Raw genomic sequence first — 15,819 nt, 5'->3', positions numbered from 1 at the left:
TTTTATATTTCTTAATATTAGCCCCTATATATATGTATGAAAGGAGAGTAGGCTTGATTTAGGTCTGTACTCACTATTCACTCCTCCCATTTCGGTTTCCTCCTTAATACCTTCGAGTAAATAATGGAAGGCTTCAATGGTTGGTTGTATGAAAGCTTTAACCATGATTTCGCCATTCGAAGGTTTTGCTCGGAACGAGTGGAGCTTGAGCAAGTTGAGTTGGAAGAAGCCATGAATTATGACATTGATTCATGTTGTCCAGATGATGAAACCACCACCCCTCACTTGGCTGCTTCTGAGGTCCAAGACTTTGTTGATAGTTTCGTCAACATGGACAACAATGTCGGTGTAGATGACGATGGGGACTATAAAGATGATCATCATAACTCCGAGAAGCAGGAAAATTCCCATCGTTTTCAGGATGAAATATAGACATTTTCGATCGTGAACGATGATTTGATGATTGAAGGAGATGAGTTGGAAACGAGTGGCTGGCTCGTGTGAAGATTTGGGAGCACATGGAATTGTGCCTAGTATAGTGGAGGCGAGCCATGGGGTAGACCAAGGGCTTCACCTGGTGCCTTTGTTGCTGGCATGCGCCGAGGTCGTCGGCTGCCTTGACTTACACCTTGCAACCTCTATGCTCACTCAAATATGGGCTTCGGCTACTCCTTTGGGTGATTCACTGCAAAGGGTTTCCTATTGCTTTGCTGCCGGATTAAGAGCTAGACTACCACTTCTTCAAAACGTCAATGGGAATGGCACGAGCACGAATTGTGCTGTCGACGTGCCATCGATGGCTAGGGAGGAGAAAACGGAGGCTTTTCATCTACTTTCCAGATAACTCCTTACATTGCATTCAGTTTCATGGCTGCAAATGAGGCAGTATGTAAAGCCGCACAAGGGAAAGTTTCCTTGCACATCATTGATCTAGAAATGGAACATACACTTCAATGGCCTTCCCTGATAAGAACACTAGCATCGAGGCCCGAAGGTCCCCGACTCTCCGAATCATGGCATTAACCAGCGATAAACATCTCGTAGAGCTTGAAACCAGCATAAAGTCCCTCGTCGAGGATGCTAACTCACTAGGTATACCGATGGAGTTCCATATTATAACAGAGCCAGTTACACCACCTCTTTTGACCTCAGAGAATCTCAACTTAAGAGAAGGGGAATCATTATACATCAACAGCGTTATGCACTTGCACAAATATATCAAAGAGAATAGAGGATCACTCAAAGCAATCCTCCAAGCAATCAAGAAACTAAGCCCGGCTTCGTTGACCGTGGTGGAACAAGATGCGAACCACAACGGACCGTTCTTTCTCAGGAGGTTCCTCGAGTCCCTTCATTACTTTTCAGCCATTTTCGATTCACTAGAAGTGAGTCTACCCAGACATAATCCTCAAAGGATGAAGATAGAGAGGCTTCACTTCGCCAAAGAAATCCATAACATAGTAGCTTAAAGGGTCAGACAGGATCGAAAGGCACGAAAGAGCAGATCAATGGCGAAGGCAATTAGGCAGAGTCTGGTTTAATGTGATGGGGTTGAAGTGTTTGAGTCAAGCAAGGATGATGCTTTCGGTTTATGGCTGCGACGGCTACACACTGGGCAGTGAGAAAGGGCGCTCCTCCTTGGGTGGAAAGGCAGGCCTTTGATGCTGCCATCTGCCTGGCAACTGATCAATACTTCGTCATAGTAACATCGGAACATATCATCTCGACCAAAGCCATTATATCATTGATTCGGCAACGACATTTATTGAACAAAACTTTGAAAATAAGATATGTTCTTAGGGACAATCAGAATATAGGGCCCCAACGGAACACAAGTTTGATTACCTACCTTGCAAAACTCCTTGGGTGGCTACTCTTTACATATTATTAAATGCACTTTCTACCTTTTAAATGTTAAGAAACAACTTTAAAAAAGTTAAATTATTTTAAGAAATTATACTTGAGTTTCAAAAAGGAAATGTAAATTGTGATAAACTCGTAGAGAAAAGTTCAAAAAGGAAGAAGATAAAAGTGTTTTTTTCGAGTACAATGGCACACTAGATCACAATATCTGTTCAATAACATTATTATTTCTTTATAAGAGAAGCCTTCCATTCCAAAAACACAATTAGGGAGCCCCGATTCTCCTTTCCCAAGTGATTGTACAATTAAATATACTACTCAAACGTGTGCACAATTAAATGAATACCTATTGAATCATTATCATTTTGATGCCTTGTGAACCTTGCTTTGTTGTGACATTGTACGCAATCGACTGGCAATTTCTGTGAACGATGGCCTGGCTGCAGGGTTGGGGGACCAACACTGTTCCATCAATATTCTCCATTCACGATCACAAAAGCTTGGAATCGTCGGTCTCAATGTGTTGCTCACAATGCCTCCTGCATGTCGAAATAACTACTAGATCATAAAGAGAGAATGACTCGAAGCATGTTATCAATGCAAATGGAGGAAAATGCATATAACCATCTTATAGGCAACCAAGCATATCTATGTTAGGAATCAGCATGAACAGGTCATTTAACAGGTTGCAATGCCTCATGGTCAATAAAATAGACCGCCCTTAAAAGGATTTTGTATGTGCATCAGTCTAAAGGATTTGGTGTAGATCTTCTTGTTATGATAAATGTCAACATTATTTCTTGGAATGTAAGGGGTCTTGGAAAAAAGGAAAAGTCAAGAGTTGTAGCTAATTTGGTGAAGAAGAATAAGCCGAACTTGATTCTAATTCAAGAAACAAAACTAGAAACTGTTTCTTTGGCTCTTAGAAGAAGGATAGGGGGGAGATTCCTTAAAGGAGGGATTGTTGCGCCAGCAGTGGGATCTGCTGGTGGATTGATGATTATGTGGAATGAAAATGATTTTGAAGTCTCGAACAGCCATCTTAATGGCAGATTCATAGCAGTCTTTGGGAAGTTCAGAAATTCAAGTGAAGAGTGTGTGATTATCAATGTATACGGTCCATCAATTGAAGCAGAAAAGGAAGATTTTTTCAGGGAATTGTTGGAGTTTGTTTCGGCTCAAAATATGTTAGTGTGTATTGGGGGAGATTTTAATGTGTATCTTGATCCGGATGAGAAGTTGGGAAAATCACAAAACTGGCATTCTATTGATTTATTTAGAAACTTCTTACAGCAATCACATTTAATTGATCTACCTTTGGTGGGAGGAAGGTATACTTGGTGTAATAATAGAGAAGACTCGACTTGGGAAAGATTAGATAGGTTCTTAATCTCTGGGACGTTTCTGTCATGTTTTCCAAATGTAGTGCAAAGTCTCTTGCCTAAATCCCTATCTGATCATAATCCAGTCTCATTAGAGGACAAAGCTGTTAATTGGGGACCGAAACCATTCAGGTTTTTTAATTATCTACTAGAGGAGGAAGGATTTGAGGAATTGGTTAAATCTTCAATGGTTGCTATGAGGGGGAGAAATAATAGAAGGGGTATATTCAGTATCTTAAAAGGAACTAAAAATTCAATCAGAAATTGGTCCAGCAGTAAATTTATTGGGATTTCTGAGTCGATTTCTGATTTAGAGAGGAATATTAATGAATTGGATCTTAAAGCTCAAGGTGGAATTCTTTCGAAGCATGAGTGGGATCAGTTGAGGCTGTGTAGGACAAATCTATGGAGGTTGTATAGGACAGAAGAAAGCATCTGGTTTCATAAGTCAAGGGCTAGATGGATCAAGGAGGGGGATAGGAACACAAGGTTTTTTCATCTGTCTGCTCTGAACAGAAGCAAAAGAAATGAAATTTTAAGCTTGAAGATAAATGGGAGTGTGGTTTCAGATCCTCAACAATTAAAGTTACATATTTCAGAATTTTTCAAGGCAGCCTATAACTCCAATTCAACATTGGAAACGGAGGATTTACTATTGGATTTTGCTAAGCTATCAGGGGATCAGTCTAAGAAGCTTGAAGAGCACTTCTTAGAACAGGAAATTTGGCAAGCTATAGTTTCATCAGACAGCTCTAAAGCTCCAGGACCCGATGGTTTCACCATGGGTTTCTTTAAAAACTGCTGGCCGATTTTAAAGGAGCACGTGTAGAAATTTTTTGAAGATTTCTATTTTGGAAGCAAATGGGAGCACAGTATAAACCATGCTTTTATCACACTTATTCCGAAGAAGCTTAATTCGGACAGTGTAGAGGAATTTAGACCAATCAGCCTTGTAGGCAGCTTATACAAGATCCTTTCAAAAGTTCTATCGAAGAGATTGAGTTGTTGTGTTGGTGATATTATTAGTCACTCTCAGTTTGCTTTTATACCGGGGAGACAGTTGCTGGATTGTGCTTTTATAGCAAACGAAGGGATTGATTACTAGAGGAAAAAAGGGTTAAAAGGGGTTGTCTTCAAAGTAGATTTTCGTAGGGCTTATGATTCCGTGGAATGGCCAATTTTAATCAGAGTAATGTCAGAGATGGGTTTTGGTAAGAGATGGTTGTCGTGGATATCTCAGTGTATTTCAACAGCTTCAATCTCGGTTCTCGTAAACGGGTCTCCATCGGAAGAGTTTCCCATGGCCAAAGGACTTAGGCAAGGGTGCAGTTTATCTCCGCTACTGTTTAACATTGAAGGTGAGCTGCTTAATTTGATGATATCTAAAGCAGTGGACAGGGGTCTGTTTCAAGGCTTTGTTATTGGGGAATCTGAAAATTCTGTTCGATTGTCACATCTACAATTTGCCGATGACTTGATCATCTTCTGTCAAGCATCTCTCTCCCAGATTAAAAATGTCAAGAGAGTATTGAGGATTTTTAGTGTTATGACAGGGTTGCATCTTAATCTAGCTAAGAGTAAGCTATTTGGTATTAATGTGGAAGAGGAAGTTTTATCAGAATGGGCATCTTCGGTGGGCTGTTCTATTGATTCCCTTCCAACAGATTACTTGGGACTTCCTCTAGGTGCTAAGAAAAACTCAGAAGCCTTATGGGATCCAGTTTTCAAGAATTTTAGTTCCAAACTAGCCGGCTGGAAAGCTAATTGTCTCTCATTGGCTGGCAGGACAGTTTTATTGAAGTCGGTGTTGACATCCCTACCAATATTCTTCTTATCTCTTTTTAGAATGCCTTGTAAAATTGGTAAGAAGCTCAATTCATTAATGGCCAGTTTCCTATGGGGGATAATGAGGAAAAAAGGAAGATACACTGGGTTAATTGGAAATCAGTCTGCAAGCCTCCAAATTCTGGTGGCCTTGGTGTTCTTGATGTGAACCTATCTAATCGGGCTCTTTTGGGAAAATGGGTGTGGAAGTTCGCCAATGAAAAAAATACTTTGTGGAAAAGTGTGTTATGTTGCAGGCACAAGGTAAGTAGTAATTCCATGTCTATTAGCAAGGTTTTTTCGCCCAAATCTTCTTGGATTTGGAGAGGGATTGCCAACAATTTCCTGAAGAACGACTCGGAGGGTGAACGTATCAGATCAAACTCCAAGTTGAAACTGGGAAATGGAAAGTCTATTGCATTTTGGATGGATTCATGGGCTGATGAGTCTCCTTTAAAAAATCTTTTCCCTAGAATGTATGTGTTGTCTACAAATAAATGGGGTATGGTCGTTGAGTTTGGAAGTTCAGATTCGAACGGTTGGGTGTGGAACATCGAAACCAGAAGGAATTTGTGTGACTGGGAGTTGGATCAGTGGCTGGATTTAATGACAAAACTGAAGGACTTTAAACTGACTGATTCAGTTGAAGACTTTCTTTCTTGGTCTGCAAGCGGGGATGGACTGTTTTCAGTGAAATCTTGTAGAAAGGAACTCGGCAAGGTGTCTGGGGGGTCCGATTTATGGGTAAAAGGGGTGTGGCAGGGTTTATCTCCTCCTCGTGTTGAAGTCTTCCTGTGGCAGCTAGCTCATCAGAAAGTGGCAGTGAGAGAGGAGTGGTGAAAAGAGGTTTGCAGCTAGGAGATGAAATTCTCTGTCCGTTTTGTAAAAAACAGGTGGAATCAGTTCAGCATTTATTTATTTCGTGTGATGTTGTTTGGGAACTTTGGAACAAGATAGCAAGCTTTTGGGATATAGCCTTAGTCCTTCCAAAGGATCCACCTTCTTTGCTATGTTCTTGGGGTGAGCTGAGGGGGAAATCGTTGATTTGGAAATTTATCTCGGGAGTAGTATTTTGGTCGATTTGGAAAGCTAGGAATGCAATGGTGTTTGAAGGTTCCCCCTTGGATAGGATGTCTCTGTTTTTTATTGCTAGATTCAGGTTATCTAAATGGTTTCTAGCCAAGTATCCTAAGTTTCCTATTCAGGAGGATGTGCTGATTGGTGATCCATCTCTTGCAGATGGTATTAAAGCTCTCAACCTTAACAATTTTCAGGTTTCTCGCTGGATTCCACCCCCTATGGATTTTTTGAAGATGAATGTCGATGGAGCTGTTAGACTTGATGGCTCAAATGGAGGTATTTTGAGAAACTGGAATAGCAACTCCCTTCTGACTTTTTCAAAAATGTAGGCCAGGGTCCCCCGCCGGTTGCTGAGTTAAAGGCTATTAAGAGAGGCATTGAAATCTATATGTCTTCTTGTTGGGTTAATGTTGGAAGGTTGATTTTGGAAAGTGACTGTAAGTCGGCTGTGGAATGGGTCCATACCCCAGCTTTGGCCCCTGTTTTTATCCTCCCATTAGTTAAAGAGATTTCATCTTTTATCTCGGACAGGGTGCACTCAATTAGATTGATTACAAGGGTGTGTAATGGGGAGGCTGATAGTTTAGCAAAGATGGGAATTGGTTGATGTTTAGTCGTTTCCAGTGCGTTGTATCGTTTGAGTTTAGGTTTTTGGTTGTCTGTTGAGTAGCTTAGTTTGTTTTGTTTTTTCAGTATGGTGTTTATGTTAAATCTTATGTAATTTCGGAGGAGTAATAAAGTTTCTAAGGCACTCTTTTCCTCCTCCTTTAATCAAGAAGGAGGTTTTTAAGGAGGCCTGTCATTCTTATCAAAAAAGTAATAAGACTACATCCATGTTATATTTTGGATCCAAAACAAAATTTCCAGCCCAATGGGTAGAAAAAACAGGCTGTTGTTTTAAGAAGAAAAGTACTCTGAGCCACACCTATAATTGCACCATAGTGCATTTTGGCATAAGGCTCTTCCCCAGTGAGAATCTCCCATAGAACAATACCAAAGGAGAACACATCAACCTGCAGATCAACAAATAAATGTAAAGAAAAATACTACTAAAAAATGACATTATGTCACTAGCTATTTATATGGTACTGAAACTGCAGAAACAAAGAAGGGAAAAATGGTCGACTGTCATTAACATCTACTTATAAATTCAGACTCAAAAATTGATTCTCCTAGACTATTTCCAATATCATCCAGCTTTGAGTTCCATTTCATTTAAAAAAGCCATGGTAACTAGAGTAGTTTGATGCGCTATGGTTTAGCTATGAACAGATGCTGTATTAAAACAATACCACAAGCAAAAGCCATTCATTTTAATCATCTTGACAAATAGATAGATGCAGATAAACAGTTTGCAAAAGAGTACTTTCATGAAATGCTCTCCCGTAATTTGCAAAATTCAGCACTAACTGCTTCTTTCTGATCCACTATAGAGCAAATTAAGCAGTAGCAGCCATTTGTACCATCATTATCTTAATTTCCCATTACACAGAAGCTTCTATAGATGAACTACAATGGTTTCTTAAATGACTAATGAGAAGCCTCTTTCCATTGGGTTTTATCTTTTTGATAAAAGTTGGAGGTCTCATTAAAAGCCCCCTTCATAATTGATCCTTTCCGAGAGGTAAGGAACAACCAGCGGAAGGAGGAAAAGAGTACCTCATTTTATTGATATAAAACCTTCATTGGGTTTTATCATTATGAACTAAGTCTTAGATCGCAAAAATCATGTAAAACCTTCCAGAGATCCGTGGGAAGAATCAGAAAAAGAGAATAGCTTATTGTGCCAGTTCAAGTTAATTTCATGGAAGACATTTTACCTTTTCTGAAACCTTATTGCTGCCTCCATTTAGGAGCTCTGGAGCCATCCATGGTAGGGTCCCCCGAACACCACCAGAAACTAAGGTGTTACGTTTGATTTTAGACAGGCCAAAATCACCAACCTGAGAAAGTAAGATTCTTAGAGATGTAATAATTAGCACAAAATTTTAACCATACTAATTTGGGTAGCACAGCGAGGTAACCTTGCAAATAGGTCGTGAAGGATCTTTCAAGTTAACAAGCAAATTGTCACATTTCAGATCAAAATGCACAATATTTTTTGAATGTAAATATTCCATCCCAAATGCTGCATCCATAGCAATTATGAGCTTCTTTCGACGATCAAGCAACCTGGAAATTTAGATTAGGTATAACAGTAAGCAGAACATATTTGTGAAGTAACAACAGGCAGTAATGAGATTCTCATAAATATCAACCCCCCTTCCCCCCAACAAAAAGAAAACAAATAAATAAATAAGTAAAACAAGCTATTACTCAATAACAATGTGAAAAAAGATTTCACCTATCCTTGCGAAGTAAAACATGCCTAAGGGAACGATCAACCATGAACTCAGTAACAGTAGCCATTGTTCCTCCAGGACCATCCTGCACCACACCATAAAATGCCACCACATTTGGATGGTGAAGCTTTGAAAGAATGTCAGCTTCCCGCCAAAATTCAATGGTCTGAGGACATAAGTGTAGATCTTTTAGTAAAGCTTTAAGTATGAATAATACCAGAGAGAGACTGGCAGTAGCAGACATGCAAGAACTAGTTAGATAATGATGATTATGATAATAGCTATAATAAAGAGAAGAAATCATTGCCAACAGCCATTTGGTATAGTGACCAGATATCAAACCCTGGCAACCCCGACTATAAAAAAAGGTTTTGTTTGGACCCCCTTCAGTAGAAAAGGTAAAAATATATATTTTTAGTTTGTTAAACTAGGACCAACAGGCTTTTCAAACAATGGCAGTAGCAAATAATGCAATAACTGGGATATGAAATGATGGTTATGATAATAGTTATAATAACGGGAAGAAATCATTGCCAGCAGCGATGTAGTCGATTAACCGGATATCAACACCTGGCAACTCCAAGAGCGAGTGTGTGTATATAAGTTCTATTTGGAACCCCCCCTCCCCCAGTAGAGAAGTTAACAATATACATATTTTTTAGTTTGTTAGACTTCCTTTTAAGTTCAACAGGCTTTCAAACACTGGTTTCGTGAAACAAAATGCAGAAAATGTTATATGAATAAAAATATTAATTTGTGTTAGGCAAATTACCAATCTTTCTTGCTCAGATGATCGACCTGTGAAGCAGCTCTTTTTTATTCTCTTGATGGCAACATCTGATCCTCTCCAATTGCCATGATATACAGTTCCAAATGTACCGGAGCCCAGCTCCCTCAACTCTTCAAGATCTTCATTCTTGATGAGCTATAACATCAATCCAGGACAAACAAACAAGCATCTAGTATACATTAGAAAATGTTTCAGAAAGTACGTGGGGGACTCAAAATACGTTGAGGCCCAAAATATAACAAAAATGCAAGAGATATACATTTTTTTGTTTTAGTTTGTATGTACTCAGTAGTTTTCAAAAACAAAACAAATTTCAGAAACACATCCCTGCAGCTTCAAAGCATTTTATGGCCAGTTGATACTCCAAAAAAGCTTATCACCATTTCATTTGCGTCAACAAATTAAGTTTATAATAAGAAACAAAGACTGAATCTAAACATATAAAGACGAACAAAATTTAACTTAGCACTACAAAAGAAAAAGAATCTAAAAATATATATTTCAATGCCTCTGTAAATTTAAGAAACCATTCAATAGCTAGAGACTAGCATTAGCTATTGTTCTCCCAGAACTTTTATCAAGCAAAATTAGAGTCATCAGAATCGAATTTTGAGATTTCTTAGATAGAGAATGACAAAAATAAATAGCTTCAACAAGGATTAGAATACATGTCTAGAATGAGCTAAACATTAGACATAAACATAGACTGTCCCTTGAATCTGGGCTTTTATTAGATTATTTTGTGAAGCACACGTGATGAGGAAAAAAGAAAGCTAATTTCTCCAACTAGAAGTCTCCGAAAAGACAAGCAAGCACTGCTAAAAAACTGTTCCACTACCCAGTGGGAGTGCACCTAAGCACATCTAGTTGTTGCACCATAGCATTAGATAACAAAAGCGCTTCAGACCTTTTTGGGTGAGGCACATTTGATCAGGCACGTGTTTGGCGTGCATAAACATGCCTTTTTGCAAGGCCATAAGTGCATAAAAATGTCTGCTTGATTGAAGCCTTTCTAGTTTCTTTAATTTTTTTATTAAATGTACCTTTATTAGCAAGAACAATGAAAATATCAAACTAGTTACTTTCAAAATTTTGAGTATTCAACAACAAATGAGGGATCAAAGGAAATCATACACATTGGCCAACGAAAGAAAATTTTGCATGTTTTGTAGGATAAATTGTACCACTCTTTAAAGTTCACTATCGAAATATATATCTTAAGGTCATTTTATATACATAGACAAACACACATACAAAAACATGCACATGCACATCTTTAATCCCTCGGGCAAGCACGTATTGTGTGCCTCGCCCTTTTGAAAACACTCTCAAGTATCAGCATCTTATCTCTAAAAAATTACAGTGATCTTATTGAATTTGTAGTTAAGCTTCCAGGTTTCAGTTTCACATACATAAATAAATACTTGGGTAGTGATAAAAATGAAAAGTTTGCACATGCCAAAAGGCAGAAGGAGATGCAACATAAATTCCAGAACAAAATTTGAAGTTTCCAATAAATAATTGTTTATTGCAAGTAGCCAAACAGTGTCCCACTCCATTTCATATGCACCAAAAGCATAAGAAAAGCAGGAGAATCTGTTATAAAGGTAGCATACCTGCAAGGTATTGATATTAAAATCTCCTAGAGAAGGATCCAAAGGAGGTAGGCCAACATTCCTCTTTTCCGACTTCGGCTTCTAGAAGAACCCATGCAGCCATATTCTGTTAGCAGATGTCTTTTAAGGAAACAAGGTGAACAAAATCAATTAATCATTGAAATTAATTACCTCATATTCCGACTCTGGTGTTCTTAGGTTTTCTATCATGGCATCAAACTGCATACTTTCACTGATTTGCACTTGGGGTTGACCATCCTTTGGGTTGTTTTCACCAAAATTCTTATCAGCATCAGCTTGGCTCAAAGGAACTACATCCTGTGGGGTAAACTGATCTGATATATGATCTCGGTTGATGAGGGAACCATCTTTTTCTTCAAAATCTTGCGCCAACTTCTGAAAATATGACCAGCGTTTTGGCTCATGGTTTTCCACGTTCAAGCTCAAGCCAGCTCCATCTGTTTGCAGTGGGCCAACACCAGAGGACTCCTCAGAAAGCATTGCTTTGGAAAACATATCAGAAAGGAAGTCGCGAGGAAATCGATCGTTAATATCAATAAGAATGTCCCCATGATCTGCCCTGATAATACCACTATGGAGGTTCTCTTTAGAATCATCTTTTGTCGAACTCTCCGTCCTCAAATCAACCTGGAAATTCCCTGGAGGATTTTGGCTAGCCAAGTTGGCATCATGGGGCAAAGCGAATGCTGATTCACTAGATACAGGAAGCCCCAGCCCAGTTTCTGCTGACTCATCATCTGGAAGGTTATCTTTCAGAAAACCAACATGAACCCCATCTTTGTTTGAAGCTTGTATACTGTCCACGGGGTTTGAAACTGCTTGCTTCAAGCCTGTGTCCAACACATCTTCAGCAAGCTTTGAGCTTATCTGAGACACAGCACAAGGATGGGGAGTGATATTAGAAGGTTTAGCAGCTGAGTTCTCAGTATGGGAAGCAATATTACTATCGCTTAAATTTTCACCAGTTTCTGTGTTAGGACCCTGCTGTGACACATTAGATTGTGGGTGAGCTAATAGCAAATGGGAACCTAATGAATCATCAGTTTGACAATCGATTTAGCAAGTCTAACTGCTCCCGAGGTATTCTTTCCGAATAATAAACCTTGTGCGGAGGTACAGTGGGCTCAATGTAGCTTAAATCAGCAGGACTAGAATCAGAATCAGCATAACTAGAAGTAGTGTGGTGGTCATCATTACCCCTTTTAGGAACTGGCACTTGATTCACAACATCAGCATATGACATAACCTTTTCATGTTCCTGGAATTTAGCTTCATTTTTAACAGTAAAAAGAGACACATCTTGTGAAGTAACCGCAACTTGCACTTCTTCACGCGGGAAATGATTTAGCACCTTTCCATCATGTGGCTGGAGAGAAACTGCATGATCTGTTTCCAAGGGATTATATTTTGCAAGGCCATTGCCCTGGTGACCTGAACCATCAGATTTGGGTTTCAACTCGGCCCCCAGCATTGGTAGATTCTGTTGTTGTAGACCATTGTATGGTTGCACTTCAGTCAAGTGTTCATGTTGATTCATAAACCCATTAGGAGGAACTGAATTAGAAAATTCTCCCACATTGGAATAAGTAGAAGAATTATGACCATACTGCAATGGATACCCCATCCTCTGGCCATGATAAAACTGTGGACGGGTTTCGTAGGTGCCTGAGGAACCTGGTAGAGCTGATTGAGAAGACTGAAAAGTTGATGATGACATCATAATGCCAGGAATGTTAGAAGAGCTAATCACAACTGAGTCTCTTGCAACTCTGCTTGTTTCCCTGACAATATTATTTCCCTCCGATTCTGTTAGATTGCTAGCAGAAAAGCTTGTCAACCCCTGCAGAGTAGAGCTTGTCCTTGTTCCGACATCCATTCCATTTATGGCTACCACAAACTGAATCTCAGAGTCACCATCCATGCTGCCTAGACCAAACTGAGTATCCTCCAAATCGCTCAGCGAGAACATAAACATCCTAAGCTTCTGGGAAGCCTCTTTGTCTAGAAGTTCGCTACATTCCTCCATCATATTCTGCAGATCATCATCCGAGGACACAGACACTAAAGCATCAAAGTCCTCTCCCGGAAGCTGATATTTAATCACTTCTGTTTGGTCATAAATTGTTAATATCTTCTGCTTAAATTCCTGCCATGAAATATCCTTTCTGATGCGAATTATGCGTGTTTCACCTCCAACATACCTTAGCTTTCTGTCACTTGGCCGAGGTAGGATTTTTCCACCAAAGCTGCAGAGAACCTTCATCTTTGGTGATGTGCCATCAGAAGTACCAAGTGACATGTATAAAAGGCCTCTATTATTTTCATAGCCCGGGGTACTCTGTTGCATTGATTGAAGTGACCCATAACGACTTCGGTTTTCATGTATAGAGCCTTTTCTTTCAAAGCCCTTCGGGCCTTTCTCTACTACATTAGGCATTGACATATCAGACTCACATTCAGACTCAGTACGACTAATGCCTAGAATACCTTTTAGATCCATATATCCTGTTGCATAACTGGATTCACCGAGAGTATTTGGGATGAAAGGCTTCATAGGATTTAACCGGTCCCGCATAAATTCGAAAGCAAACTCCTCACCAGTCTGTATGGAATAATTAAGTACAGGTTTCACATCAGATCCTTTTGGCTCAGGAGGTCTTATACTCAAGTTTATGCTGGTCATAGGATTTTGCATAAATGCTTGAGTTGCATGAGAGAATCCCCCATTTCCATGCGCCAAAGAGTTGTATTGTTTACTAGCTCTGGGGTGCTCCATGGAATTATCGTTTGGATTTTTCTCCATTCATTTAGTCTCAATTGAGTCCCTGTACCCACGTCATCATTCAGATATAAAAGTAAGCTGACAAATACATATAGAAATCATCTATTAACAGAAACAATAACCATACTGCACAAAAAAGTTAAACTTGCCAAGCAACTGAAACCCAATAGCAAATTCTATTTAGTTTCCAGTTTCTAGTTTCAGAACCAAAAGCAGATGAGAATAGCCGCCAGGAACCTTTATGAGGAGTAACGGCTACTGACCTGCAACAAGACAGAGACTTTATATTAGATTTTGCAGCAAGTAACAAAACTCAGAACTATGTTTGAGTAATAAGAAAGTAAAACAAAGATGAAAGAAACTAGGAATTAATGTGCAAAGTTAACCCAAAAAACAGCTTTGCAAGTTTAACAATAAAATGTGCTGCTAAGTACTCCTAAGCCTGATCATATTTCATTTGTAATACCATAATATTATCTTCAATTGCAGAAGCAAGACAGTAATCAAAACCTGAAATCCTCACTTTCCCAGGTCTTAGAAAACTTGTATTAAGAAATTGAATGAGGAGATAAAAGAAAACCCTAAAGGGGAAAAGGGACTTAGAGGAGGACAGAGATATTGATCTAATGTTTATTGTTCACCAAAATTCAGGCTGGTATCAGAAACTTAACAGCTACAGGAATAACAGATGCCAAAATGCATTGATGTGGTTGTTGATACCTGTAATTTGATGCATATTATTATTAACCATCTTAGATGCTAAACCACAACAACGAGAAATTAATGACTAACATCCAAATTATCTTTCTTAAGGTTCAACGACTTCCAACACCCAACGGATACAATAGACACAGAAGGCATAAGCAAAAGTGATCAAACAATAAAAATGTTACAACCCTCAAAGATAGAAGTTTAAAGCCTTTCAGTTTTCCCCTTTTGAAGCCTAAGCTACTGAAAATCTTGCATTTCATATTCTGTCTTTTTTTAAGATACAATGAATGAAAGCATCTCAACGTTTGGCTCAATGGCAGGTGGATATACTCATCTGCTCAAAGAACTGGGTTCAGATCCCATTTTCCTCCTAAACTAAAACAAAAACAAGTCCAGAAAACTTGCTAGAAGCGGAAAACAGTGAGCTTTAGAAACAACGTTACAGTTAAGTAACCGAATAAGATACCATCACCAAAACTCAACCTTTACCAAGGGCACCAATTGAGAAACCAAGCTCCCTCCCTATCAACTATCCGGAACTCTCAACTCCTGTCTCTATTATGACATGTCTAGGTTGGCCTCTCCGCTGACTATTCGAATTTCATAACTTTGCAGTGCAAACTTAGTTATGACCATCAACTACTTCCTCTTTTAGTTAGACGTATAGAATACTTAAAGCAGCAGCACCAACCAAGTAATACAACAACTAAAAATCAGCCACGCAGAATATATACAAAAAAGTCGCCCGGCTAAACAGTACCTCTAGTTTAAAACGAAATCTACCAATAAAATTAAAACCCTAATCTTTGTAGAGAAACAGATCAACATAGATGAGCTTATCAACTCCATACAAAATAACAAGATTTAGAGCAACAAAAGTGAAAGTAAAAAAAAAAAAGGAAAAATCTTCTAAGTTGCTTTGAAAATAATTACCTGAAAGCTGAAAGAGATAAGGGTTTAGGATTGAAGGTTTTCACAAGAGCTTAAGTGAATCAGCAGCTACCACTGTAATACAACGAAACTCAATTTAAAGCTCAAAACTACAGTTCTTTGATAATCCAGAAAACGCTCAATCTCTGACTTCTCTCTGTAAGTCCATTGTTTCACTAAATAGTCAAATAAAAGTAGAAGATACTAATTAAAGAAATGCAAAATATGCTCCCAAGGTCTCTCACTCATGTATTTGTTAACAATTCAATCACATTTTTCTGAAATTTACAATTTAACCACTCAATTAAAATAATGTTATAAACAAATCATTGGCTGATAAAACTGAAGTATACTTCTAATGTCGACTTAGTATAAATTTAATTATTTATATTTAAAAATTTCATCAATTTAATCACTTTTATGATATTATCAAGATAATCGATTCTATTAAATTGAAGCAATAGTTAGATTATTGCAT

The 15,819-nt window shown here is 38.6% G+C and overlaps 1 protein-coding gene and 1 pseudogene across 1 annotated transcript; one reads left to right on the top strand and one right to left on the bottom strand.

Moving 5' to 3' along the window:
* Positions 1–121: 121 nt before the first annotated feature.
* LOC120145210 lies at positions 122–1,825 on the top strand (annotated as a pseudogene).
* Positions 1,826–2,073: 248 nt separating this feature from the next.
* LOC120145211 lies at positions 2,074–15,484 on the bottom strand. The gene is given in 11 exon segments (XM_039159104.1): positions 2,074–2,402; positions 7,075–7,162; positions 7,970–8,092; positions 8,174–8,321; positions 8,494–8,657; positions 9,264–9,416; positions 10,898–10,978; positions 11,069–11,965; positions 11,967–13,743; positions 13,850–13,937; positions 15,345–15,484. Coding segments are annotated over 9 exon segments (3,588 nt in total). The 5' UTR covers positions 13,722–13,743; positions 13,850–13,937; positions 15,345–15,484; the 3' UTR covers positions 2,074–2,223.
* Between the last annotated feature and the right edge of the window lie 335 nt (positions 15,485–15,819).

The sequence above is a fragment of the Hibiscus syriacus genome, unplaced genomic scaffold, assembly GCF_006381635.1.
Source record: "Hibiscus syriacus cultivar Baekdansim isolate YM2019G1 unplaced genomic scaffold, ASM638163v2 tig00110893_pilon, whole genome shotgun sequence".
In the NCBI taxonomy this organism is placed as follows: Eukaryota; Viridiplantae; Streptophyta; class Magnoliopsida; order Malvales; family Malvaceae; genus Hibiscus; species Hibiscus syriacus.
This window is presented reverse-complemented; position numbering and strand designations above follow the sequence as displayed.